Source organism: Chelonia mydas, chromosome 4 (genome assembly GCF_015237465.2).
Source record: "Chelonia mydas isolate rCheMyd1 chromosome 4, rCheMyd1.pri.v2, whole genome shotgun sequence".
In the NCBI taxonomy this organism is placed as follows: domain Eukaryota; kingdom Metazoa; phylum Chordata; order Testudines; family Cheloniidae; genus Chelonia; species Chelonia mydas.
Genome location: NC_057852.1, coordinates 80,051,402 through 80,076,647, shown reverse-complemented (window position 1 = coordinate 80,076,647; position 25,246 = coordinate 80,051,402). Strand labels below are relative to the sequence as shown.

The window sequence follows — 25,246 nt, the reverse complement described above, 5'->3', positions numbered from 1 at the left end:
CCATGTAGCTGCTACCTATCTGCATACACACAGCAAGGAAGATTGATGGAGACTGGGAGTGATAGAAAATAAAATTAGTCTTAAGTATTAATATGACAGCTACTTACAGAAAAGGGGGATAGGGAAGGAAGGGGAAAGCAAGGAGAGAAGAGGGGATTAATATTTATAAAATATCTTCCCCTTATTCCTCATTTTCTCTCTCATTTCTTTTTTCTATCCCCATCATCCATTTTCACTACTTTAAGAAACAATGGATTGTTTTACTGTACTGTTGTGCTAGATGTGTGCTAGATGAAATATAGTTTTTTTAGATGTGTAAATTTGTGCCCTCAATCTCAGGGTAAAAGACACTGCCATTAGTCATTTCTATTATTATTACACATGGCCAGGAGAGCTTCTGATTCTTGGCGCTGTAAAAGGCAGATAAATAGATCCATTCTCAATTGTAAAATGCCTCCTTTCCACACACTAAATACATTTTAAACCAACTAACCTATGGCTGAAATGAACTACATGTGGGAAAACAGCCCGTGGCAAGGTCATCCTCCCACATAAAGACAAGAATGCCAAGTGTTACACACCAGGTTGTCAGTTGGTTAATATTTGAAGCTGCAGTTAGAAAAGCCTGAAATTAAAATCCCCCAAATGTGCATTTTAGCTATGAGGCAGTCATTAGAAGTTAATGTATTGGGTCCGCACCTGCTCTCACTAAAGTCAATAGCAAAACCTGAACTGATTTCAGTGAAAGCAGGATAGGGCCTTTTATGAGTGCTGGCATGGTGTAGGGATAAGTCTTGGGTCTGGAAACAGGAACTTCTGAGTCTAATCTTGTAGTGAAATCCTGGATCCATTGAAGGGAGTTTTGTCACTGACTTTTGTCACTGACTTCAGTGGGAACAAGATTTCACATCTGGAGTGTCCACTGACTTGCTTTGGGCCCAGTCCAACTCCTGTTGATGTCAAAGGAAAGATTGTTTCAGGAAGATTTCCCATTTCTTTGAATCAAGCCCCTTGAGAAAGTCACTTTAGCCAACATTTTCAAAACTACATGCCCAACTTTAAGCTCCCGTGTCCATATTTAGAAGCCAAATTTTACATATACACATTTGAAAAGTTAGGCCAAAATCTGTGTCTCATTTTCCCCATCTGTAAAATGGTGTCATGAAGATAAGGTCATGTTTGTGCAGTGCTTTGAAAATGTAAAGTATTTCTTGATTATACCATATATTCTGCTGTTTTCAGCATTCTTTATGGAAAAAATGATAGCTTATAAGAGTCTTGTAAGGTTCTGGCCACTCCCGCTCGGATCCTGCAAACCTCTTATGCATGTGCTTAACTTTAGGCATGTGATTTGTCCCATAAAAATCACATGCTTGAAGTTAAGCATTTATCCTACAGGATTGAGCCTTTACTAAGAAATTTCATACCTCAGTCTAAATAAGTCCATTCATCTCATACAATCAAGAATAAGTAATACTTAAATTCTATGCGGCTTTTATATAGAACTAAATGATGATTTGGGAATGGGGGAGGAGAGAAAACACACCTCAGATAAAAGTATTTGAAGACTGTAAACATCAAAAAAGAAGAGAACTATTCAGAGAGAGGTTCAAAAGGTACACCTGTAGTAGAAGTAATCAGATGAATTTAAGAAAAATTAATTTAAACTGAATAGTGGGGAAATATTGTTAACAATGAGATCTGTTAAACTGTGGATTGTCTCCAGAGGGATGAAATAAAGGCACCTTCACTTCAAATATTTTAAATTAGAGTAGACAAAGAGTGAGAAAATGTTTTGTACTGAATAAGTAACAGAGATAGGCTGGATTGCCTCAGGGTATGTCTACACTATGAAATTAGGTTGAATTTATAGAAGTCGGTTTTTTAGAAATCATTTTTAGATAGTCGATTCTGTCTGTCCCCACACTAAATGCTCTAAGTGCATTAAGTGCACTAAATCAGCGGAGTGCTTCCACAGTACTGAGGCTAGCGTTGACTTCCGGAGTATTGCACTGTGGGTAGCTATCCCACAGTTCCCGCAGTCTCCGCTGCCCACTGGAATTCTGAGTAGAGATCCCAATGCCTGATGGGGCAAAAAACATTGTCGCGGGTGGTTCTGGGTACATGTCATCAGGCCCTCCCTCCTTCCCTCCCTCTGTGAAAGCAACGGCAGACAATCATTTCGCACCTTTTTTCCTGAGTTACCTGTGCAGACGCCATACCACGGCAAGCATGGAGCCCACTCAGCTCACTGTCACCTTATGTCTCCTGGGTGCTGGCAGATCTACTGTGGGGGCTGCTGTGATGCAAGTAGCCAACGCAATCAAAGATCTGCTGATATCAAAGGTAGTGACCCTGGGAAATGTGCAGGTCATAGTGGATGGCTTTGCTGCAATGGGATTCCCTAACTATGGTGGGGCGATAGATGGAGGAGAGGAAAGTGATCAGGAACAGTCAGCATGGATTCACCAAGGGCAAGTCATGCCTGACTAATCTTATTGCCTTCTATGATGAGATAACTGGCTCTGTGGATGAGGGGAAAGCGGTGGACGTGTTGTTCCTTGACTTTAGCAAAGCTTTTGACACAGTCTCCCACAGTATTTTTGCCAGCAAGTTAAAGTAGTATGGGCTGGATGAATGGACTATAAGGTGGATAGAAAGTTGGCTAGATTGTCGGGCTCAATGGGTAGTGATCAATGGCTCCATGTCTAGTTGGCAGCCGGTAGCAAGTGGAGTGCCCCAAGGGTCGGTCCTCAGGCCGGTTTTGTTCAATATCTTCATAAATGATCTGGAGGATGGTGTGGATTGCACTCTCAGCAAGTTTGGAGATGACACTAAACTGGGAGGAGAGGTAGATACGCTGGAGGATAGGGATAGGATACAGAGGGTCCTAGACAAATTAGAGGATTGGGCCAAAAGAAACCTGATGAGGTTCAACAAGTGCAGAGACCTGCACTTAGGATGGAAGAATCCCATGCACCGCTACAGACTAGGGACCGAATGGCTCAGCAGCAGTTCTGAAGAAAAGGACCTAGGGGTTACAGTGAATGAGAAGCTGGATATGAGTCAACAGTGTGCCCTTGTTGCCAAGAAGGTCAATGGCATTTTGGGATGTATATGTAGGGGCATTGCCAGCAGATTGAGGGACGTGATCGTTCCCCTCTATTCAACATTGGTGAGGCCTCATCTTGAGTACTGTGTCCAGTTTTGGGCCCCACACTGCAAGAAGGATATGGAAAAATTGGAAAGAGTCCAGCAGAGGGCAATAAAAATGATTAGAGGACTGGAACACATGACTTATGAGGAGAGGCTGAGGGAACTGGGATTGTTTAGTCTGCGGAAGAGAAGAATGAGGGGGGGATTTGATAGCTGCTTTCAACTACCTGAAAGGGGGTTCCAAAGAGGAAGGATCTAGACTGTTCTCAGTGGTAGCTGATGACAGAACAAGGAGTAATGGTCTCAAGTTGCAGTGGGGGATGTTTAGGTTGGATATTAGGAAAAACTTTTTCACTAGGAGGATGGTAAAGCACTGGAATGCGTTACCTAGGGAGGTGGTGGAATCTCCTTCCTTAGAAGTTTTTAAGGTCAAGCTTGACAAAGCCCTGGCTGGGATGATTTAGTTGGGGATTGGTCCTGCTTTGAGCAGGGGGTTGGACTAGATGACCTCCTGAGGTCCCTTCCAACCCTGATATTCTATGATTCTATGGAACCCATACCCCTATCTTGGCACCGGAGCACCAAGCCAGCAAGTACATAAACCGCAAGGGGTACTTTTCAATAGTGCTGCAAGCACTGGTGGATCACAAGGGAAGTTTCACCAACATCAACGTGGGATGGCCAGGAAAGGTACATGATGCTCGCATCTTCAGGAACTCTGGACTGTTTCAAAAGCTGCAGGAAAGGACTTTATTCCCAGACCAGAAAATAACCGTTGGGGATGTTGAAATGCCTATAGTTATCCTTGGGGACCCAGCCTACCCCTTAATGCCATGGCTCATGAAGCCGTACACAGGCAGCCTGGACAGTAGTCAAGAGCTGTTCAACTACAGGCTGAGCAAGTGCAGCATGGTGGTAGAATGTGCATTTGGACATTTAAAAGCACGCTGGCGCAGTTTACTGACTCGGTTAGACCTCAGCGAAACCAATATTACTGTTATTACTGTTATTACTACTTGCTGTGCGCTCCACAATATCTGTGAGAGTAAGAGGGAGACGTTTATGGTGGGGTGGGAGGTTGAGGCAAATTGCCTGGCTGCTGGTTACGCGCAGCCAGACACCAGGGCGGTTAGAAGAGCACAGGAGGGCACGGTGCGCATCAGAGAAGCTTTGAAAACCAATTTAATGAATGGCCAGCCTACGGTGTGAAAGTTCTGTTTGTTTCTACTTGATGAAACCCCCTGCCCCTTGGTTGACTCTACTTCCCTGTAAGCTAACCACCCTCCCATCCTCCCTTCAATCACCACTTGCAGAGGCAATAAAGTCATTGTTGCTTCACATTCATGTATTCTTTATTAATTCATCACACAAATAGGGGGATAACTGCCAAGGTAGCCCGGGAGGGGTGGTGGAGGAGGGATGGACAAGGCCACACAGCACTTTAAAAGTTTAAAACTTATTGAATGCCAGCCTTCTGTTGCTTGGGCAATCCTCTGGGGTGGAGTGGCTGGATGGCCGGAGGCCCCCCCACTGCGTTCTTGGGCGTCTGGGTGAGGAGGCTATGGAACTTGGGGAGGAGGGCGGTTGGTTACACAGGGGCTGTAGCGGCAGTCTGTGCTCCAGCTGCCTTTCCTGCAGCTCAACCATATGCTGGTGCGTATTAGTTTGATCCTCCAGCAGCCTCAGCATTGAATCCTGCCTCCTCTCATCATGCTGCTGCCACCTTTCAGCTTCAGCCCTCTCTTCAGCCCGCCACTTATTCTCCTCAGCCCGCCACCTCTCCTCCTGGTCATTTTGTGCTTTCCTGCACTCTGACATTGTCTGCCTCCACGCATTCGTCTGTGCTCTGTCAGTGTGGGAGGAGAGTATGAGCTCAGAGAACATTTTATCACGAGTGCGTTTTTTTCGCTTCTAATCTTCACTAGCCTCTGGGAAAGAGAAGATCCTGTGATCCTTGAAACACATGCAGCTGGTGGAGAAAAAAAAGGGACAGTGGTATTTAAAAAGACACATTTTATAGAACAATGGGTACACTCTTTCACGGTAAACCTTGCTGTTAACATTACATACACAGCACATGTGCTTTCTGTCCAAAGTTGCATTTTGCCTCCCCGCACCACACGGGTAGTCCCTCCCCCCTCTCCGTGGCTAACAGCGGGGAACATTTCTGTTCAGCCACAGGCAAACAGCCCAGCAGGCATGGGCACCTCTGAATGTCTCCTTAAGAAAAGCACCCTATTTCAACCAGGTGACCATGAATGATATCACTCTCCTGAGGATAACACAGAGATATAAAGAACGGATGTTGTTTCAACGCCAGCAAACATACACTGCAATGCTTTGTTCTACAATGATTCCCGAGTACGTGCTACTGGCCTGGTGTGGTAAAGTGTCCTACCATGGTGGATGGAATAATGCTGCCCTCCCCAGAAACCTTTTGCAAAGGGTTTGGGAGTACATCCAGGAGAGCCGCAAATGCCAGGGCAAATTAATCATTAAACATGCTTGCTTTTAAAACATGTATAGTATTTTAAAAGGTACACTCACCAGAGGTCCCTTCTCCGCCTGGCGGGTCCGGAAGGCAGCCTTGGGTGGGTTCGGGGGGTACTGGCTCCAGGTCCAGGGTGAGAAACAGTTCCTGGCTGTCGGGAAAACTGGCTTCTCTGCTTGCTTGCTGTGAGCTATCTACAACTTCATCATCATCATCTTCCTCGTCCCCAAAACCTGCTTCTGTGTTGCCTCCATCTCCATTGAAGGAGTCAAACAACACGGCTGGGGTAGTGGTGGCTGAACCCCCTAAAATGGCATGCAGCTCATCATAGAAGTGGCAAGTTTGGGGCTCTGACCCAGAGCAGCTGTTTACCTCTCTGGTTTTCTGGTAGGCTTAATTTTCATGCGGCACTGCTTCGGGTCCCTGTTATGGCCTCTGTCCTTCATGCCCTGGGAGATTTTGACAAAGGTTTTGGCATTTCAAAAACTGGAACGGATTCCTGATAGCACGGATTCCTCTCCCCATACAGCAATCAGTTCCCGTACCTCCCGTTCAGTCTATGCTGGAGCTCTTTTGCGATTCTGGAACTCCACCGTGGTCACCTCTGCTGATGAGCTCTGCATGGTCACCTGCAGCTTGCCATGCTGGCCAGACAGGAAATTGAAATTCAAAAGTTCGCAGGCCTTTTCCTGTCTACCTGGCCAGTGCATCTGAGTTGAGAGTGCTCTCCAGAGCGGTCACAATGGAGTACTCTGGGATAGCTCCTGGAGGCCAATACCATCTAATTGCATCCACAGTACCCCAAATTCAACCCAGCAAGGCCGATTTCAGCGCTAATCCCCTTGTCAGGGGCGGAGTAAGGAAATTGATTTTAAGAGCCCTTTAAGTAAAAAAAAAAAAAAAAAGGGCTTCGTCGTGTGGACGGGTGCAGGGTTAAATCGATTTAACGCTGCTAAATTCGACCTCGACTCCTAGTGTTGACCAGGGCTAACATAGTGGTTCTCAACCTTTTCCATGCCAGGACCTCATTTTCTGCGCTGTGATCTCCCTCCCATCCAGCTAAGACAGTCTTTTCCATTTAGCAATTTTGGAAGGACTAGGTGGTCACAACCCCAACCCCTGTTCGCAACTCACAGGTTGAGAATCCCTGACCTAACACATTCTTCCAATCTCTAACTTCCATGATTTCCCCCACACCACCCCCTTTATTTTGACTGGTGTGCCCACCAAAAGATGTGAATTTCAGATTATCTTGGGATCTGTCTCCAAAACTGGCTGAAGTCCATGAGTAAAAAGGAAAACTAATTAAAATAAATACAGTATTCTACATTAATGGATCAAAACATTGTATTAGCATTAATGTAAACTGCAGTGTTTTGGACCATTACTGTAGAATACTATTTTAATAAAGGAAGCCAGGTCTAAGAAACACACACAAGATCTTGTTGCAGTGATCCTAATGCAGATGATGGTATATACTGTTGATAACATATCCTTGATATATACGAGGCAAGTTAAGGTTTAATTCAATGTTCACATGAATAAGAATGAGTAGTATTGGCCCCTGAAAAAGTAAAACAAGGTACATGTTGGAACCTGTCTTTTTTGCTATGTTGCAACCCCAGAAATGGCAGTGCAGAAATGGCAGCAGTGTATTATGAACGCATTGATGTGGAAGGCCACCATTTTGGTCCTTCATCTGTTCAGAGGAAGAACGCTTTGAAGGCACTGGACAAAGTATTGAACAGCATGACCAAACTAATCAAGGTCAGTGATGTGACAAAAGATTGAGTGCTTTGGTATGCTTCATTTTTCTTTCTACCCTGATCCTTATTACCATTAAAGCTCCTTTGCAACAATTCACTGGTTAATATGCATGTGGCATTTCAAAGGTTCCAAGCTATTAGTACCTCTCCCTTTGTAAAGTTTCCTTCCTGCATTGGACAACTGCTTGGTAGTGAAAGGTTCCTTGTTATACCTGGTGTTTATAGTTATGATCTGCCTACTTTCTTGAACATAGTACTTAGCTGAATGAGTCAGTTCAATGTTATAATGAGTTACCCCTCCCACCTTAAAATAACTCCACTGTTGCAACAAACGTTGCTAAAGAGAGATTTCTGAAACAGTATTTAACTGAGACCATAAAACAATGTTGTTTGAGGAGGTTAAAAAATGGCTCTGCAAGACATTATGGAGGATGTTATGCATATTCATACTCAGGGGTTAAATTCCGCCAGAGCTGTCCAGAGCGGAGTTCCAGTAAATATTTTTAAATCCACAGGGCTGATGCCCCAAACCCCAGTGCTTCCAAGGGGGCCTCTGGGAATTACTCTTTGAGAATTTAAGTCCTGTTCATACCCATACAATGGCAGTTAAGGTTGCATTTCTGCAATAACAGAGCTTATTGATGTTGCTGGGAACTTAAGGCATGATACTGCTCCCCTTCATTTAATTTCAGTAGACACCCTGTATTGGTCTCTGGTGGTTTGCCTGGCAATATCAGTAGCCCCAGGAAGCTGTAAACCAGCAGGGACATTGCTCTTTTCAGAAACAGAGTTGTCAACTGGAATTTACACTAGGGAGATGAGTAAAGATTACTCATTTTTATAAGGGCTGTAGACTCAGACAATTACCTTTTATGGCAGATTTATGGTGTCTCTGTATCTTGCAACTTTGCTTTAAAAATTATCCAACTGATTTTATAGTGGGGAATGAGCACATCAGGCTGCTGTGTAAAAGCCAGTTCTGCGAATTTCTCTGCTACCAGGAAGCATAAAGTGCTATTGGTAACTGTCCACAATGGTAAATACACCTTGAGGTATTAATTTCCTCAGCAATGAGTAATATGAGGAAGGGAGTGAAAAATATCTATAAGAGCTATAAAAAAACTATAAGAGCACCAGTTTTATATTTGAGGGAAATGACTGACCCACACAGATGGAAATGGGAAAGTTTTTCTCAGTCTATTTGGACTAAACAGAAAAAGAGATTAGGTCAGATCCTGGTCCCAGTGAACTCCCATTCACTTAGATGAGATTGGGATTTGGTGCATAGCCGTTTGTATGAAATGTTCATTAACAACAAATGCATAGGACTGAAATACTACCTATAACTAGAGTCAGTGCCAGGAAGTTTGATGGCACTTATCCAGATGAGGATTAGGATCGAAATAGGGTTTGATGGTCAGGTTTAAATTTAAATCAGTAGTAAGATTTGGATTCAAATGAGATAGTGCCAAATTCTTGTGACCAGCATTTGAAAAATCTCAGGCCAAAATAATGGAAAATCTCATGAGATCTGTCTGAACAGACCAAGACCAGACTTTTTGTTGTTGTTATTATTTACTGTAAAGTATCCCAGGCAAGTATCTGTAAGTATCCCATACATCCCCACTGTAACTCCACTGATTGCAGCAGAATTTAGGCAAGAATGAATTCAGCCATCTAGCACAGAACTTTGACTCAGGAACACACTGTATTCTTTTCAAACTGTAATTGCTGTCTTCACTAATTTGACAGGACAAGGGCCTTCAGAATGACCTGAATGTCATTTTTTTCTCGGATCATGGGATGACTGACATTTCCTGGTTGGACAAAGTGATTGAGTTGAAGAACTATATCAATATGACTGATATTATCCAAGTAAAGGACCGAGGCCCTGTTGTGAGCCTGTGGCCAACTAAGGAGAAGCAGACTGAGGCAAGCAAAAGAATCACCTTGTTATTTCTTCTGTTTTATGCTAATCATTTCTCAGCTTTAGTCTGAATCCCAGGAGTCCAATTCTGCCCTCAGATATGCATGTACAGGTCCTACCGAAGTCAACAGGAGTTGCATATCAGAAGGCAGAATTTGGTCCTGTGATTCCAGTTTCACCTAATGATGGATGATAAAGTGCAAAACATTTTTGAGTAAAAGTCACATCATGCAAATCAAAAACTATAATTTTTCTCTGCATTATATTCTTTATGCAAATACACACACACACACACCCGTCCCACATTAGCAACATCTATTTGCTTTAGGCAGAGAGGTAGACTTGTTTTCTACTTTTTTTAATACTATAAAACACTATGCCAACATTTTCTAACCCGGTGCCTGACACTAGACTTAATTAGGCTAACATTAATCCATAAATAAATGTTCAAGGGGACCTAAGCACCCCCAGCTTCCACTGAGATCAAGAGGAGCACAGCATGTCTCAAAATCAAGTCAGTTCTACATCCATTTTTAGGCACCTATATAGAACCCTAACTTTCAGCATCCAGGCTGGGATTTTCAAAGAAGTTTAAGGGAGTTAAGTGCCCTAATTCCACTGAATTTCAATAGCATTTGGGCATCTAACTTAATTAGGCTCATTTGAAAATTCTGGCTTTTTTTTTTTTTTTACACAACAATGGCAATCTCTGTACAACAATTTTGAAGCATTAGCATTTTTGATTCAATAAATGATAAAAGCCGAAAACTGCTGGTTTTGAGACTGTTGGAAATAAAATTATGGAAACCAAGTGAAGTTCTAGACTAACTTCCTTAAAGTGCAATATGGTTAACAAATAAGAATGCCCCATTGACAGTTAACCAAAAAGCATACTCTTGAAAAACTATTACTGTTTTCCATAGAATCAGAGAAAGTAGACATATTAAGTGATCTACAGTCCAGGTACCTGCCAGTGCAAAATTGTTTCCTACAGTTCATCTTCTGGTAGTTGCAGTTTCATAACTCACTTGTACATCGTAGATTAAATGATTATAGGACAGGGCAAAGTCTGTAGATTTCTGCACAAAAACAGCCACTTTAGGAAACAGAGCTGGTATTGTACTGACTTGATGGTCTGACCATTTGAAGCCAGTGCCAGGGTTTAAAGTGGTCTCAAAGGAGTGCCAGAGCTTTCATGTAGGGCTCACACAGTTATTAAAATACTCATAATGCCCTCTCTCTGGAGGCTGACCTGCCTCAGTCTCATGTCAGAGGCCTCTATATTTTTTGGCTGGATCTGGAAACCACCAGCCACCTGTAATGCTTGCTACTCACATTGACAGAGCTCATGCCCCCATTCAACAAAGCACCTGCTTAACTTCCATTAAATGGCTCTATATCCCTGGGTAGTGATGGAATGCAGAGTGTTGCTGCATGGGGACGTTTTTCTGATGGATTTTTCTTCAGGACTCCAGAGCACAGAGTAATCAGTAGTACCTATTTCACTTCCCTAATGGGAGTTTTTGGGGCTTTTTTTAAGGAAATGAAATTTATCATCTTTCCCTAGGAATGCTACTGCCCAGAGTGGGCTGTCCTCCCTAACCTTCCCATTATCTAAGGGCTTGGGTACACTTGCAAGTTAGAGCTCATTAAATCAGCCCCGGGGGCCTAACTCCTGAGGTGTCCACCCTGGCAAGGGACTTAGAGCGCCTGGACTCTGAAGCTGGAGCGCTCCTGGTAATCCACCTCCACGAGAAGCATAAAGCTTGCTGCTCTCTGGCTGAAACGCCCGGGTGTCAGTGTGGACGACGTGTTGCATTACTGCGCTGTGATTGGTCTCCGGAAACATCCCATAATCCCCTGACGTCAAGTGGCCACTCTGGTCATTGTTTTGAACTCAGCTGCAGGTATGCGGATATCCTCTTTCAAAGCTCCGTTTCTAACAGCCGGCTGCTTATCTGCTCTGGAATGCTGTGAGTGTGTGAGAGGGACAGGCAGTGGGGAGGGGGGTCTGCTGCTGCCTGAACTTACAAGACAGCATGTTGACACACACTCTGCCCCCAGAACACACTGTCTCTCCCCCACATACACACAACACACTCCCTGTCACACTCCCCCTCCCATTTGAAAAGCACGCTGCAGCCACTTGCACACTGCGATAGCTACCACAATGCACTGCTCTCTGTGGTGTTGCACGAGCTGCTAATGTGGCCATGCCACTGCGCTTGCAGCGGACAGTGTGAACACGCAGCAGCATTTTCCCTGCCGCAGTCTCCAAAGGCTGGTTTAACTCCCGGCTCTCTACATCTGCAAGTGTGGCCAAGTCCTCAAGAGTGCATTTGAGTTTGCAGCTGATCATTTAGGGCTAGTCTATACTGAAAAGTTACATCAGAATAGCCACGTCTCTCAGGGGGTGTGGAAATCCCCCATGCCCCCCCGAGACTTAGTTAAGCTGACCTAACCCCCAGTGTAGACTGCGCTAGGTAAATGGAAGTAGTCTTCCATCAACTTAGCTACCACCTGTAGGATTATCTAGAGTGATGGGCGAACTCCTCCTGTCGCTGTAGTGAGCATCCACACTGAAGCCCTACAGAGGTGCAGCTGCAGTACTCTAGCTGTGCCACTGTAGCATTTTAAGTGTAGACAGCCCTAGGAGGCAGTTACTGTAACAACACCAGCAGTAACCATCTCAAAGCTATCAGTGTGGACAGACTCCAGTAAGTTCAGCCTTTTTTCTGCAAGCCAGACTCTCCCACTCTTAACTCATGTGAAGTATTACCAGCGCAATACTTTTGAGTAGTCCATTTCAATTTTAAAACAACAGGACTATTCATGAATTAAGGTTCAACTCAACATAAGAGTGGCAGGATTTGACCCAGTGAGTCCAGTTATTAGACTCGGGTGCATTGTTTCTTGATGGTGGCTGTAATTGTGGAGCGTTTCCATGTGAGGTGTATATTTGGCAGGGGAAGAAGTTAAACAAAGCAAATCCATCCTGCACGCATCTGAAACTATCACTTAAATATTCAGGCCATTGGCCTCACTTCACTTAAAGGCTGGGAACATTACCACACAATTAATGCATCTATCCTTCCATGTAGGTTATAACAATGAAAAGTGTGGAGAAGAGAGATTTATACCCTTAAGTTAAAAAATGACCCTTCAACAATATGTTCTCTAAGTATTTCTGCTGAATAATTTGGGTTACATTTTTATGCAGAAATTCTAGACAATAGGATAATATCAATAAGCTAGTTGAACTTACATAGTGCTGAGCATCTTCAAAGCTCCAATAAAACATTGATGAATTAATGTCACAGCATCCTTATGAGACAGATGAGTGCTATTACCTCAAACAGGGGCCCAGGGCAACTGCCTCTCAAATCTTCTCCCTCCCCACCCCAGGCCCAGGTTGCTCTGCCTACTAGAGCACACTTGTTTTCACTGTTTAATTCAGTGTCTCCATAATTGTTTCCAGTGCTGTAGCTCAGTGTGCATCTGTGCACGTGTGTGTATACACACAAATTGTGTTTGCGTGTGTGGCAAATTTTCAAAGGAGCCTCCTAAAATACACCTACCAAATTTGCATAAACACCCATTTGCACCTGCAAAGTTTCATATTTGCATGCATTAATGAATATTTGTGCACACAACTGGACACTTACAAAGATAAGCTATCTGGTTTAAAAATGCAGAAGTTTCTCCTCACCAACAGATGCAGATGCAATTTTTACAGGAAGATGGTTTTATAATGTTTGTTTCTTTTACAGGTGCATAACAAACTGAAAGCTGTGCAACACATGAATGTTTATAGCACAGAGGAAATTCCAGACAGATTCTATTACAAAAAAGGGAAATTTGTGTCTCCTTTAACTCTTGTGGCTGAGGAAGGATGGTTCATAGCAGAGGTAAAGCATATGAACAAATTATTGATTTACCAGTCTGGTTAAAAAATATAATATATAAAATGAATAAGAAAAAAGATGGAAAATTATAAGATTAATGGTGAGTTATACTACTGACTCAGAGTTTAGCTGGGATAAATACTACTGCCTCACATTTAAATACTAGAAATGTACGTTTAAATGAAACGAATGGTGTGACAACTACATTGAATCTAAGTTAAGATTGGTCCTTTGTCCTGTTGTGGAATAATAAGAGTTGAAACTTATTCCCTTTTGCATATAATTATTTTTCCCCTTCATCCAGTTTACCCTTTCCTTTCAGCCTTCCTCTGGTTAGGTTCAGGGATTACTTTCTTTTGCAACCTAAGATTATCCTAATGTATGACAATATTTCCTCCACCACAGTACCCTCAACTTGGTTCCCCGGGTACTTTTCTGACATCATATTGTCCCTTAAAAATACTATCTGCTCTCTTGACTCCCCCTCATTTCCAATTATTTACTACCATCTCCCCACCACTAAGCTCTACATTACTACAATTTTCAATAATTCCTTTGCTTCTGGTAATTTCCCCACCCTCTATTTAATTCAAAGGGGGTGGGTTTTTTTGTTATAGAAAAAAAAAACTTATTCATAAGGAACCCATGCCCAAAGGTGATACAAAATACAGCATTTACTCAAGAGAGTAACTGTTTTAGGTGTATGTAAGTGAATGATTACAAGTGGTTGAAGATGAGCATTTTGTTATCTGCCATAAGCACAACTATGTTAATGAAGCATGTGTTTGTATATGCATGGATTATGCATGCATGCATAATCAAGAGCACTGATTTCTATGCATAGGACTCAGTTAAACCACCACTGAAATGCAATCACTTCTGGGGTGGAATACAACTGCTATTTCAGAGTGCCTTCCACAAAGGTGTTAAATGCCCATGGGAGGCACTCATCTTGCAGTGCATATGGATGCAACCACAGTCTGAAGACAGGAAATGAAGAATACCTTATCCAATTGAAACTGCAAGGATGAATTTTATTAGGCAAACGGTTAATTAAATATTACAGAACTCAGTTAGTATACAGTGTTTAACATCGAAGCATTTTTTTTAAAAATAGTGGAATTTGTTATAGAGACTTTCATACAAGTTCTTCATTATTATAAAATATTACTCCTAGTATTTAGTATTTATATTTCATTCAAGTCTTTCAAAGTGCATTGCATATAGGGTTGGTCAGGAAATAGTTTCCCCATCCCGTGAGAATTTTCAAGATTTTGAAAAGTTTTCCCATCTCAAATTGGGACAAAAAAAATCAAAATCCTGGAAAAAAAATTGAAACTAAAAGAGTTTTGAACCAAAAATCCAAAAAACTTTTTGGTTTCAAAAATGTCAAAGGTGACATTTCAACATTTTCAAAACTTCTTTTCCAACTTTTTTTTTAAGTTGGGAAATTCATCAAAACTCTTCCCACAAATAACTTTTTGGCGAAAAAATTTTCCTCAAAAAATTCTCGAGCAGCTTTAACAACAAATGTTACTTAAGCCTCACAATGCTGAGGTTAGGTAACTATGGTTATACATATTTTACAGAGGGGTAAATGAAGACACCACTATGTTAAGTGATTTGTCCAAAGTCACTTAGTAGTGACATAAATCAGTAACAGAGTTGGAAATAGAACCTAGGAGTACTGACTCCCAGTCTTTCTAATAATTATACCACACTTGCCTCACAAATTAACATAGCTAAACAGAACAGCTCCTTTTATGCCTGTCATATCATTATCCGACTGCCACATTTCCAACATAACACCTCTAGTTTGTGATGGGGAGTTTCAATGCCTCCTTTAAAAAAATCATTCTTGAATACGGATGGCGAGCTGCACATTTTCAGTTTAAAAATCTAAATGCCACTGTTGAGTTTCAAGAGTATATAAAAAAGTATCTGAAACCATTTTCTTTAATTGATTCTAGAAAAAAGGTTGTAACTAAAACCTTTTGTACAGTACCAGCTTAACATTCAGAACACTTATGTATACTGAAAAAAATTTAAATAATGGAAATTTGACAATCCCTTCATAACAGTCGAGCAAACATTGCTTACTACAAAATTATTTCTGCCTTTTTGCCCATTCCTCCCTATTGTTTCTGATTTTCAAGAATGCCCTCTCATGCATTCACTCAATTCTTCCACAGCCTGGGTGTATTTTCATTACCAGAGACTCAGATTTGAAAAAGAAGCTGTGTCATATTTTTGAAGTAATAATTGAGATTTCAATTATTTTTCTGCCCAAACCACTGAAAAGAGTTTGCCAAGCTCTTTCCTATTGTATTCACCTTTTACATTTTTTTTTAAATACTTTCCATTGTTAGTAGTACTCTCTGAGCACTACTGGCACTATTTTTGAGCAGAAAGGGGGAATGTCTCTGGAATTTTCTACCCTCTCCATACATTCCAGACTTCACTTTTTCATTTCAGTATCCAAAGCTCAATACTCCCCCTCCCCACCTTTTTTTTTTTTTAGTTATGTTGGTTTGGGTGTTGATATTATTTTGTTCCTCCTGAACCATTACTCATTCTTTACCTCAATTTAATTTTCCATATAAAATATTTGTGCTTCAGTACCTCTATACTTAATGCTTTGCTTGCTGGCCTGTGTATATGTTATGTACCTCTACTGCTGTACTTTCTGCAGTTTAAACAAGCTGAATTTGTAGTTACAGGCAAACAGAAGTATGCAGGAGAACTTTAGAGGGTCAGGAGGGTTAGGGAATTGCGTGGCCTTGTACATTAGTGGTTCACCATTCGAGATCAATGTTCAGTCTTGATTTAAGTTAGATATGAGAAACAGGTTTGTCAAATCTCATCCTTCCTCCCATTTGTGCATATCACAAAATCACCGCACATGCTGGCACAGTTCTGAGCGACTGGTACTCTCTTCTCAGCAGAAGTCCAGGACTGGGTTGTGAGTTAGGAGTGTGGTGTCCTGGGAATACCATCACTCCTATGTTGGGAAGCTGGCATAGCATGTGCCCATACTCTGCTTGCCTGAAGCCAGTGCTATTAATGACCCTATGCAACTATTTGCCAATGTAAAAGAAAGTAACAGGTTTTCTGACCCAAATACCAGCAAATGAGATAAAAGTTGCTATGTTTCTGACTTCATTTCACAGCAGCAGTAAGGTACAATTCTCTTTGTACTCCTGAGCTGGTGATCGAAGGGCATTCTGTTTCGTAATTATGGCATTACTTGGGAAACAGCTGAGTCCATAACATCTGGCAGAGTTTTTAAAGGGTTTAACTTCAGCCATGTCATCATGATATCTCCAAAGAAACTTTGCAACTTAGATAAGACTTGGCATGACTTGAGTGGATGCCTACAAACGCTGTACAACTTGTTCTATGGTGAGCAGCCCATTAGTTTCCTGGAACTCCATTAAGCAGAATAGCGGTGTAGGCAGGCACTATAGTAGGAGACCATACAAAAAAGCAGACTGACTCCATTTTCTCTTCTGCTTGCTCTGAGTGCTGTCAGTGAAATCGATGGAGACAAGGCAACAGATTTAATTTGTCAACTAGAACTGTTCAATTATCTTGTACATCTGCTGACTGTTATATACAAAGAAATGCATGGATATGCAAGGGCTTCCTGCAGTTAGCAGTCTAAAGATCTACACTTTATAATAAAATTTTGTATAGATCCCACAGTTTCTATCCATGGTCAATTGTTGGTGGGGGGGGAGGGAAGAAGAGAGAATAAAATCAGATAATAAATATAAACAACATGGAAATGGATCTTAAATCAGTGTCTCATCACTGATCCGAGTTTACTGGAGCTATGGATACAAAGTGCACACGCTATCTCTCTAGTCTTTGGCCTGGCCACTCAGTGCCACTGTCACTTATCAGTCAGGAGAATTTTAACATATTATTAGTTGATGAAGTGAAATACTATTTAGAAGTCACTGAAGAGATTACAATTATTTCTCACTGATCACCCAGCTCTAGTCCTGATCCGATGCCCGGGTCTGGTGTTAGTAGGCACTGCTAAACATGCCATTTTTGGATGTAAAAGTGAGATCCTGATTCCTTGTGTTCATTCAGGACTCCTGGTCCTTTTACAAACAGTAGGTGTGTTAACTCCGGGGTTCTGGCAAAATTCCAACTCTGATAATTACATTATGGCCTTCATAAATTCCCTCTGCAGTTTCAGACAACTATGTTGTCTTCTTTATTTCATGCCCTAAAATATTTGTGTGGTGTTCAACAGCTGCAACATTTCAGTCCAGGGAGGATGCAATCCAGTGATGGAGGAAATAACCCTCCAATATTGTTTGTATGTCAGTTTGTTAAGACCTCTAGGAGCCTCCTAGATTAAAAATACTACTATGAATTTTTCCTAAGTATTAGTTACTGTGGAGCTGGAGAGACTGATTCCAGAGAAGTACTATTTCTGTGTAACATGGTTAAGTGAAAACAAACTGGAGATATGATGACTGTGTACAAGCATCTGAAGAATGTCCTCAGCAAAAACTTCCTAAATCAGGTCTGTGGAATAGTCTCCTAAAGGAAGCCTCATTGCTTCAATAATAAAACAAGCAAACAAGACAAAATATTTGAGAATTTGTTGTAGGGAAGAGTCCTGTGTTGATTGGATTGACTGGATGAAATGGACCAACTTATTTAATAGATCTTTTCCCTTTCTGGCTTTTATGACATTGGTAATGAGGGCAAAGGACAAAATTACATGTAAATTATTCCACTGAATTGAACAACAGAAATTGGTCAGAAAGTGGCATTGCTAGGAAGCAGCCATGGAAGAGCTCAGTATTATGGACTAGCTCTGTATCTATATTCACCCACCAGAAACATTCAGAGAAGAAGGGAATAGAAATTGGAAAGGTTATCTTCCCTGTTAACTACCCTCAGGCTCAGGGCCTGAAGTTGTGGCATTGTATACAACTGAAGGTAATAAAAATATAAGAATATTCTTATGTGCCTTCGTTTTACGTCTGTATTCTATTGTAATAAATCAAGTGCCATTTCAGTATACTTGCTATGTCCCCTATTGGTGACTATATCCTGCCCTTTCAGGGGTTGGACTTGATGATCTCATAAGTCTTTTCCATCTCTGACTACTATGATCCTATGACTATGGCGGCAGAACATAAACTCCATTATAAAATAAAGGTTACGATACATTATTAATTACCCAGTTCTTTCATTATTTAAAGGCTCCCTCTTATGGCATTTATATGTTAACCTGTGTTTTGTTTTTCTTCCCCAGAGTAAAGAGAAACTTCCATTTTGGGAGAATGGCACAGGGAAAAAGGAGGCCTGGCAAAATGGGTGGCATGGATATGACAATGAGCTCATGAACATGAGGGGATTCTTCCTCGCATATGGGCCAGGTAGGCCAAATGAATGATCAGATAACCACAAACTCCCTACCCCACCCCGCCTCTACAATAGCTTCAGAGAAAAGGCAGATCCAGTGCTGCACTGTTTTGGGTGGAGCGTTGATGTAGAAGTTAATTCTGGACATGGAGCCTGTCCATCACAGCCCATATGAAAGTAGAGCAAGCTTGCTCTCCTTTTAGCCTCTAGATCTTATGTGAAACTGGGGAAGAAACAATGATTACATTTGCTTTGCCGTTCAGACATCATGCACTTTGTATGGTTGCCTAACGTAGGTGTGCAGGAACCTACCACTATGATCGCCCAAGCCTCGGATCAGCATTGAGTACCCCTTCCTGTTAATGTACTCCAAGGCTCACACGTGGGCACATCAATAGGTCCTGTATTGTTTGGGATCCTCAATTGTTTAAATCCTTCAGTGTTCTTTGGCACATTGGCCTCTCATGATATATTGCTATGTACACTTCCATGACATGCACACTATCATGGACTTCCCAACCAACTTGTAATTATCTGGGATGAAGTGGAGTCTCAGACCCTGATCTCTGTGTGATGTATATTATGCTATTTCTATACTACTACAAATATACAGGGTGCACAGAATTTCATCTGCAGATCTGAACACACTCTGGAGGTGTGTACCATTATCCCCATTTTACAGATGGGGAAACTAAACACAGAGACATCAAGTGATTTGCCCAGGGCTACACAGGAAATCTCCTAATTCTCAAAACAGTTTCCAATCCATTGAACATTGCTGTTCTCAGCTAGGCTTGAGCTCTTTTAACTCTATATGAAATATAGGTATCCTTTTTTAGTCTTGGCAAAGGGCTCATGAAGGCAGAGTAGCCCCTTTGATAGCATCCATGTGGTTATTACTTATATCGTACAATTGCTGCATCATTACATAGAGAATTTCTGTGTCCCAGTTTGTCAGACCTTTTAAATATTGAATAGTGCATGCTCTTCACAGATGAGGGGGGAAAAAAATAGAATCAGAATCTTTCACACAATCATTGCAAAGCAAAACTGTCTGCTGAAAAGGCAGCAGAGCAATGTTTAAATGCACAAACACGTAAACATTTAAATAGCTTCTGTGTTTAATAGTTCCATTCTCTTTTTTTATTTGCCCCATTAATTTTAACAGATAATTTTGTATCCTACTCACAAGACTTTCTATTAGTCTTTGGAAAGACATAAGGTCCCCATCCCACCTGATTCCTTGTTTATTGGATGCTCCTGCAATTCAAAGCCTCAAGCAAAAGAAATTATCCAACGTTAAATCCTCCCTGCCATTCAGACACCAAAACATATCTTTGCATTTCTTTGTTTCAGATTTCAAATCTAACTTCAGGGCGCCTCCAATCAGATCGGTCGATGTTTACAACATCATGTGCAATATTGCAGGAATAAAGCCACTATCGAACAATGGATCCTGGTCCAGAGTGGAGTGTATGCTAAAAAATAATGCCAGTTTGGCACAGTTATTCCAGTGGAGCAGCTGTGTGCTGGCATTAATTCTACTTTTATTGTTTGCATAACAGATCTCGTTACTCTGGCCCCAAAACAATATTGATCACTGTGACCAGTAACTTGATTTTTGTTTGTTTGGTTAGAATTCTTTATCTGAATAATGGCTTCAGTAACAGAATACTGTCTGGGTAAATTGCACCTATTTACCCAAATTCATCCCTCAAGTTACACAGGGGATAAATCACTGTGGTTATAACAAATGCAAAGCCAAATATTGCTTTCATTTACACTGTTGTAAATCTATACAGCAGTGTCAATGAGAGCAGAAAGTGGCCCATTGTGAAAGTGAGTGAGTTAGTTACTCCAGGAGATAGAGAATGAATTCCCCCTCATACTACCATATCTAACTAAGGAGATGCTTTCACCTCTGCTTAGTTAGGGGCTCAAGACTGGATATAGTCCTTTGTAATTTTACCGGATTGTTTTGTTCTGGATTATTTCTTTCTCTCTGCTACAGCCCTGCCCTCTCCTCACAAAGCAGTTACATGCATGGTGTGCACTGCCCCATTGCTGTAAACAGGAAAAAACAGCCTCTCTCCACTAAGCTACAATAAACACAACCCTAAGAAAAAGTAGGCATGGGCGCATTCAAGAACCATAGCATCCTTCTTTCCCCACACTTTGTCTTTCCTTCTCCCTTAAGAGCATCAGCCCCCTCAGTACTCCATTAGATCATAGAACTATAGAAACCTAGGGTTAGAAGGGACCACAAGGGTCATCTAAGTCTAATCCTCTGCCAAGATGCAGGATTAGTTGTTTCTCAACCATCGAATATAGAGGCCATTCCTGCACCCATTCAAGTCAGAAGAGTTTTACCATGGACTTGAATGAGTTTGAGAGCAAGCGGAGAGTGAGAGTTCCACAATGAGGCCAAACCTGAACTCAGGTCATCCATGTGGCAGTTTATTAGAACAGCCCATTGGTGATTTTTAAATTTAACGTCCCACCTGCCTATACAGAGGGCACCATTTATTTCACAATTCTAAGGCCACCAAATTTGCTACCCATATTTTTACCTCGGAATCTAAGATTCATTAGGAAAAAAAAAACAAAAACAGAACATTTTTAGCCTTTAAGCTTGAGAATAAAACCTTGAAAATGTGAATCAAGCGTCTACTGATACAGTAGCCCTTGGAGATATGAACTGTCTTGTTCTTCTTACTAGGACATTGACTCTGAAACCAAAAGATGACAGTTTAAATATGAACTATTTCACTGCTTATCATTTTAGGAGAAAAATCCAGCCAAATATGTTTTAGCCCCAAAAGGCCGCACTGTGGCAAAAGCCCCAACTGTCCCAGCTGCCAAAACTTCCAGCCTTCCCACAAGTTCTGTGATGCCAGCACGCACTGTCAATGCAAAAACTACCATGGATGTTGACAACTGAAAGCAGAGGGATGACAGAAAATAAACTGCATTTCATATCAGAATAAACAACACAGGGACTATTCTGGTAATTGCAATCTTCATTTTCTGCTTAATTCATTAAAAACCTCCCAATTACATCTAAATGAACTGGCCACCACATTTCCAGTCTGCCACAGAATACAGGGCCTTTCTAATTGAGGCCCAGCTTACGGAGGTCTTGTCTATAAATCTTCAAGGAGAAAACTCATTTCCATATGCCAAAATTCTACCAGGTTTCTGTCTGTCATAGAAATGTAAGGCTGGAAGGAACCCCAAGAGGTCAGCTAGGCCATCCCTCCCATGCTGAGGCACTCAAAATCTGAAATGATTTTAATGGCAATTAGCTCTGATGACGTGTCACTGTCAGAAGCCTAGAATCTTATTCTGCACCCAGCAGTGGGGTATCTGAATACCTGTATGACTAACAGGAAGGCCTGGCCCTTCTAACTCCATGGAATGGCATTTGTACTGCTCAATCACATGCACTCAACAAAGAAGGCGAAAGAGAAAGATAGAAACACAATAAATTCAAAGTGCACAAGTGAAGAAATGAGGTGTAACCATGCTGCAGAGGGCCTTAGCCATAACTCAAAACATGCCAATGACAAGTATAATAAAACAGTTTGGAACACAACTGGCCTCTTCTCTGTGCCTTTCCGGATGAAGTAGCGAAACATAACACCACATGCTCTCGGTGGTCCAATACATCAGCTGAACTCTTGAGAGTTTTCAGCATCTATTGCTTTTCTATCAGCAGCATCAGGGAAGAGCATGGTTTTAAGTGATTCCAGTTCAAGCAATGGAGCGTGCAATACACGTGGCTCTTTTCCCTTCAGAAGGTGATTTCTGCAGCAGGGAGACGTTTGTACTGGTGGACTTTCAAAAGACTTTTTATCCTTTAACCAGTGCTATAGTAGTGAGAGGAGGAGCTCACAGGAGATATCCAGGTTTGACATTCAAAGCCATTTCTCACAGAAGGATGACAGGATGAGGACCAAAAATTATACTGAATGAATATTTCATCACAGGGACCTCAAACCCAGTCCTAAATTGTATTGGTAAAGTTAGATAGGGATAGACTCTTGTGGTTTCTTATCTACACTGGAGCTGAAAGGCGTAATTTCCAGTTTGGAAATGCTCGATATGGCATGCCAAAAATAGTCGTGGCTACATGGGCAGTGGGATGGGCTAGCTGAGTGCATACTTAGGGTCTCAGATAGGATTGAATTCAGAACTGATAGCCCATCCTCCTGCCCCTGTAATCGCAGTATGCGACTAGTTTTAGCACTCTAGGTTGATCAGAGCCAGCAGGGTGTGACAACCCCAGATGGAAATTACACCCTCAGCTATAGTGCAGACATACCCTGGATGGTAATCCATCTCAGAGGTTAAAGTCCCAAGATTAAGGTAAACCAGAACAAAAACAGGGAGGCAGAGATAGCAAATCCCAACTAAGAACCTGATTATGCCAATTTTACATTGAAACTATATCTCTAGATTGAGGTTCTAGTCAACATAAAATGGTAGAATCTGGCCCTCAACCAATAGCTATTTTATTTATTTCAGAAGATTAATTTTGCTTAGTTGTTAAAACATTTTGCTGCTATACTGCTTGATGTTAAATATGGGGGATATACATGCATTTTAAAATGTTAGTAATAAGAGATTTATACATCTTTACATAATTTTATTTTTTAAATGTTTTCACTGTAAAAAAACCCAGCATATCTAGAAAAGAGACATTTAGGGTTTGGTCCTGCAAGGACCCCAAGAACCCTTAACTCCTCGCAATGCTGATGGGAGTAGAGGGCACTCAGCTTTACCTCAAAGGAGGGGCTCAGCACATACTCAGTATGAACTCCTGTGGAAAGATTAGGGTCCTTCCTGGATAAAATAAACCTCTAAAAATTAATGAGCATACAAACCCAGAGTAAAGCACATTTTGGGTTGGTTTGGTACAGTTAATTTAAGGATAAATGATTACAGCATGAAAAAAAATCAAATTAAACTTGACAAAAGACTTCTGTAATAGCGGTAAAGATTTATGTAATGTCTTTTTAAAGGTCAAGTGAACCATCAAATCAATTGGGGGCAAAAAAAAGAAAATCAGCCTTTGTTATCAGGCTGTTGAGTATAAAAGGCAATTTAGGGCTTTCTAAGCATTTGCAGTGGCTGTGAAACAAGCATCTATTGTTCAAAGTTCCCCGTTGCTCTTTAATGGACCAGGCTCAATGAATTCATTGGAGCACATTTTTTTAAAAGTGAGAGAATTATCAGTATAAAAGATAACCAAATGACTAAATTACACAGTTTTGTTTGAAAACCAACAGGATATATAAAACAAACACTAATCCCTTGACATTCTGGAGTCTTAAATCCTATAATAAAAAGGTTTCAATATTCTCTTACAGAGAAAAAAAGAGCTCAAAGGCAGCACAGGGCCAGATTCTGATCTCAATTACACTGGTGTAAATCGGGAATAACTGTTCAATTGAGTTATTCCACATTTAGATCAGTAAATGAGATCAACATTGCCCCACTACTGCATGTGGGGAACAGTTAGAAAAGTAAGTGTCCATATTCAAAAATTTTGAGTGTTTGCAAATATTGCAAAGTACATTTTCAAAGTGTATGAGAATCTCATGGGGTTTAATGAAAACATCCTATGATAAATCACTTCAAAATGTGTTCAATCTGTGAAAGGGAAATTCTGTAATAGATTAACATCAAGTTGGTCATCTCCAAGAGAACTGAGAATCGGGTATGTTTTAGAAGTGCATCTTGCTTTTTTGGTATTTTTGTACCACTATATTGATTCATGCTCTGGTTCAAAAATCAGAGCATTTTGCCTGTAGCGTCCTTATCTGTGTAACAAATAACTGAGGTGAATGTATTTTTAAAACCATGGTTCTAAGTGATGCTTTCCAACAATGATTGATTGTGAATGGGTGAATAATTATAAGAACACTGCATGATTTCTGTTAAAAATGGTATACATTTTTGTAAATAATGTAAGATTTAAAAAAAAATCCTAGAACACCTTGTCTTTCCTGGTTGATTGTTATATCAAAGTGTAGTCACGTTGGTCCACTTCTCACTTACAGAAATAGAGATACTGCAGTGTAAACAGTGTTTGAAGCTTATACTGACTAATCACCAGTGGGATGAATGATAACATTGTTTAAAAATGGTAAAGTCCTCAAAATATGCGTGTAAATTAGATATTAAATAAATTGCACAAGATAATGTGGCTTGCATGTTGGATAATTTTTCCAGGGGTATTATAATAAAGTTAACCTTTTGAATCTGTTTGGTTTTTTTCCCTTCTAACTGCATGTATAAACATAGCAATATTAAACAACAGCACTGTCCATTGGTATCTCTACATCAACTAGGGACATATGTGTAAACATTTCTAATTCAATTTGTAAATTCCCTGTGGGCAGGAATGTCTTTTTGTTTTGTATCTGTACAGCACCTAGCACAATGAGGTGCAACAGATTTTGCTACTCACCACTGGTATGCCTCCTTGTGGCTCATCTGGGGATTAGCTCGCCACTGGTTGGATCCCCCTTCCTGTGGTCGTTCAACCCATCATCTCAATCTCACCTTCCAGAACTCTGAGTAATCTTCTTTGTGACTTGGC

General features: G+C 41.1%; 1 protein-coding gene across 2 annotated transcripts in view; it reads left to right on the top strand.

Moving 5' to 3' along the window:
• Positions 1-24,909, top strand: part of ENPP6 (ectonucleotide pyrophosphatase/phosphodiesterase 6) — a 77,365-nt gene extending 52,456 nt beyond the window's left edge. For both annotated transcript variants that reach the window (XM_043546046.1, XM_027834168.3), the window contains 5 exons: positions 7,273-7,414; positions 9,166-9,345; positions 13,111-13,248; positions 18,530-18,653; positions 19,996-24,909. In XM_043546046.1, coding sequence (XP_043401981.1) covers positions 7,273-7,414; positions 9,166-9,345; positions 13,111-13,248; positions 18,530-18,653; positions 19,996-20,201 — 790 coding nt within the window. In that variant the 3' untranslated portion in view covers positions 20,202-24,909. The remainder of the gene's footprint in view (positions 1-7,272; positions 7,415-9,165; positions 9,346-13,110; positions 13,249-18,529; positions 18,654-19,995) is intronic.
• The last annotated feature ends 337 nt before the right edge of the window (positions 24,910-25,246 follow it).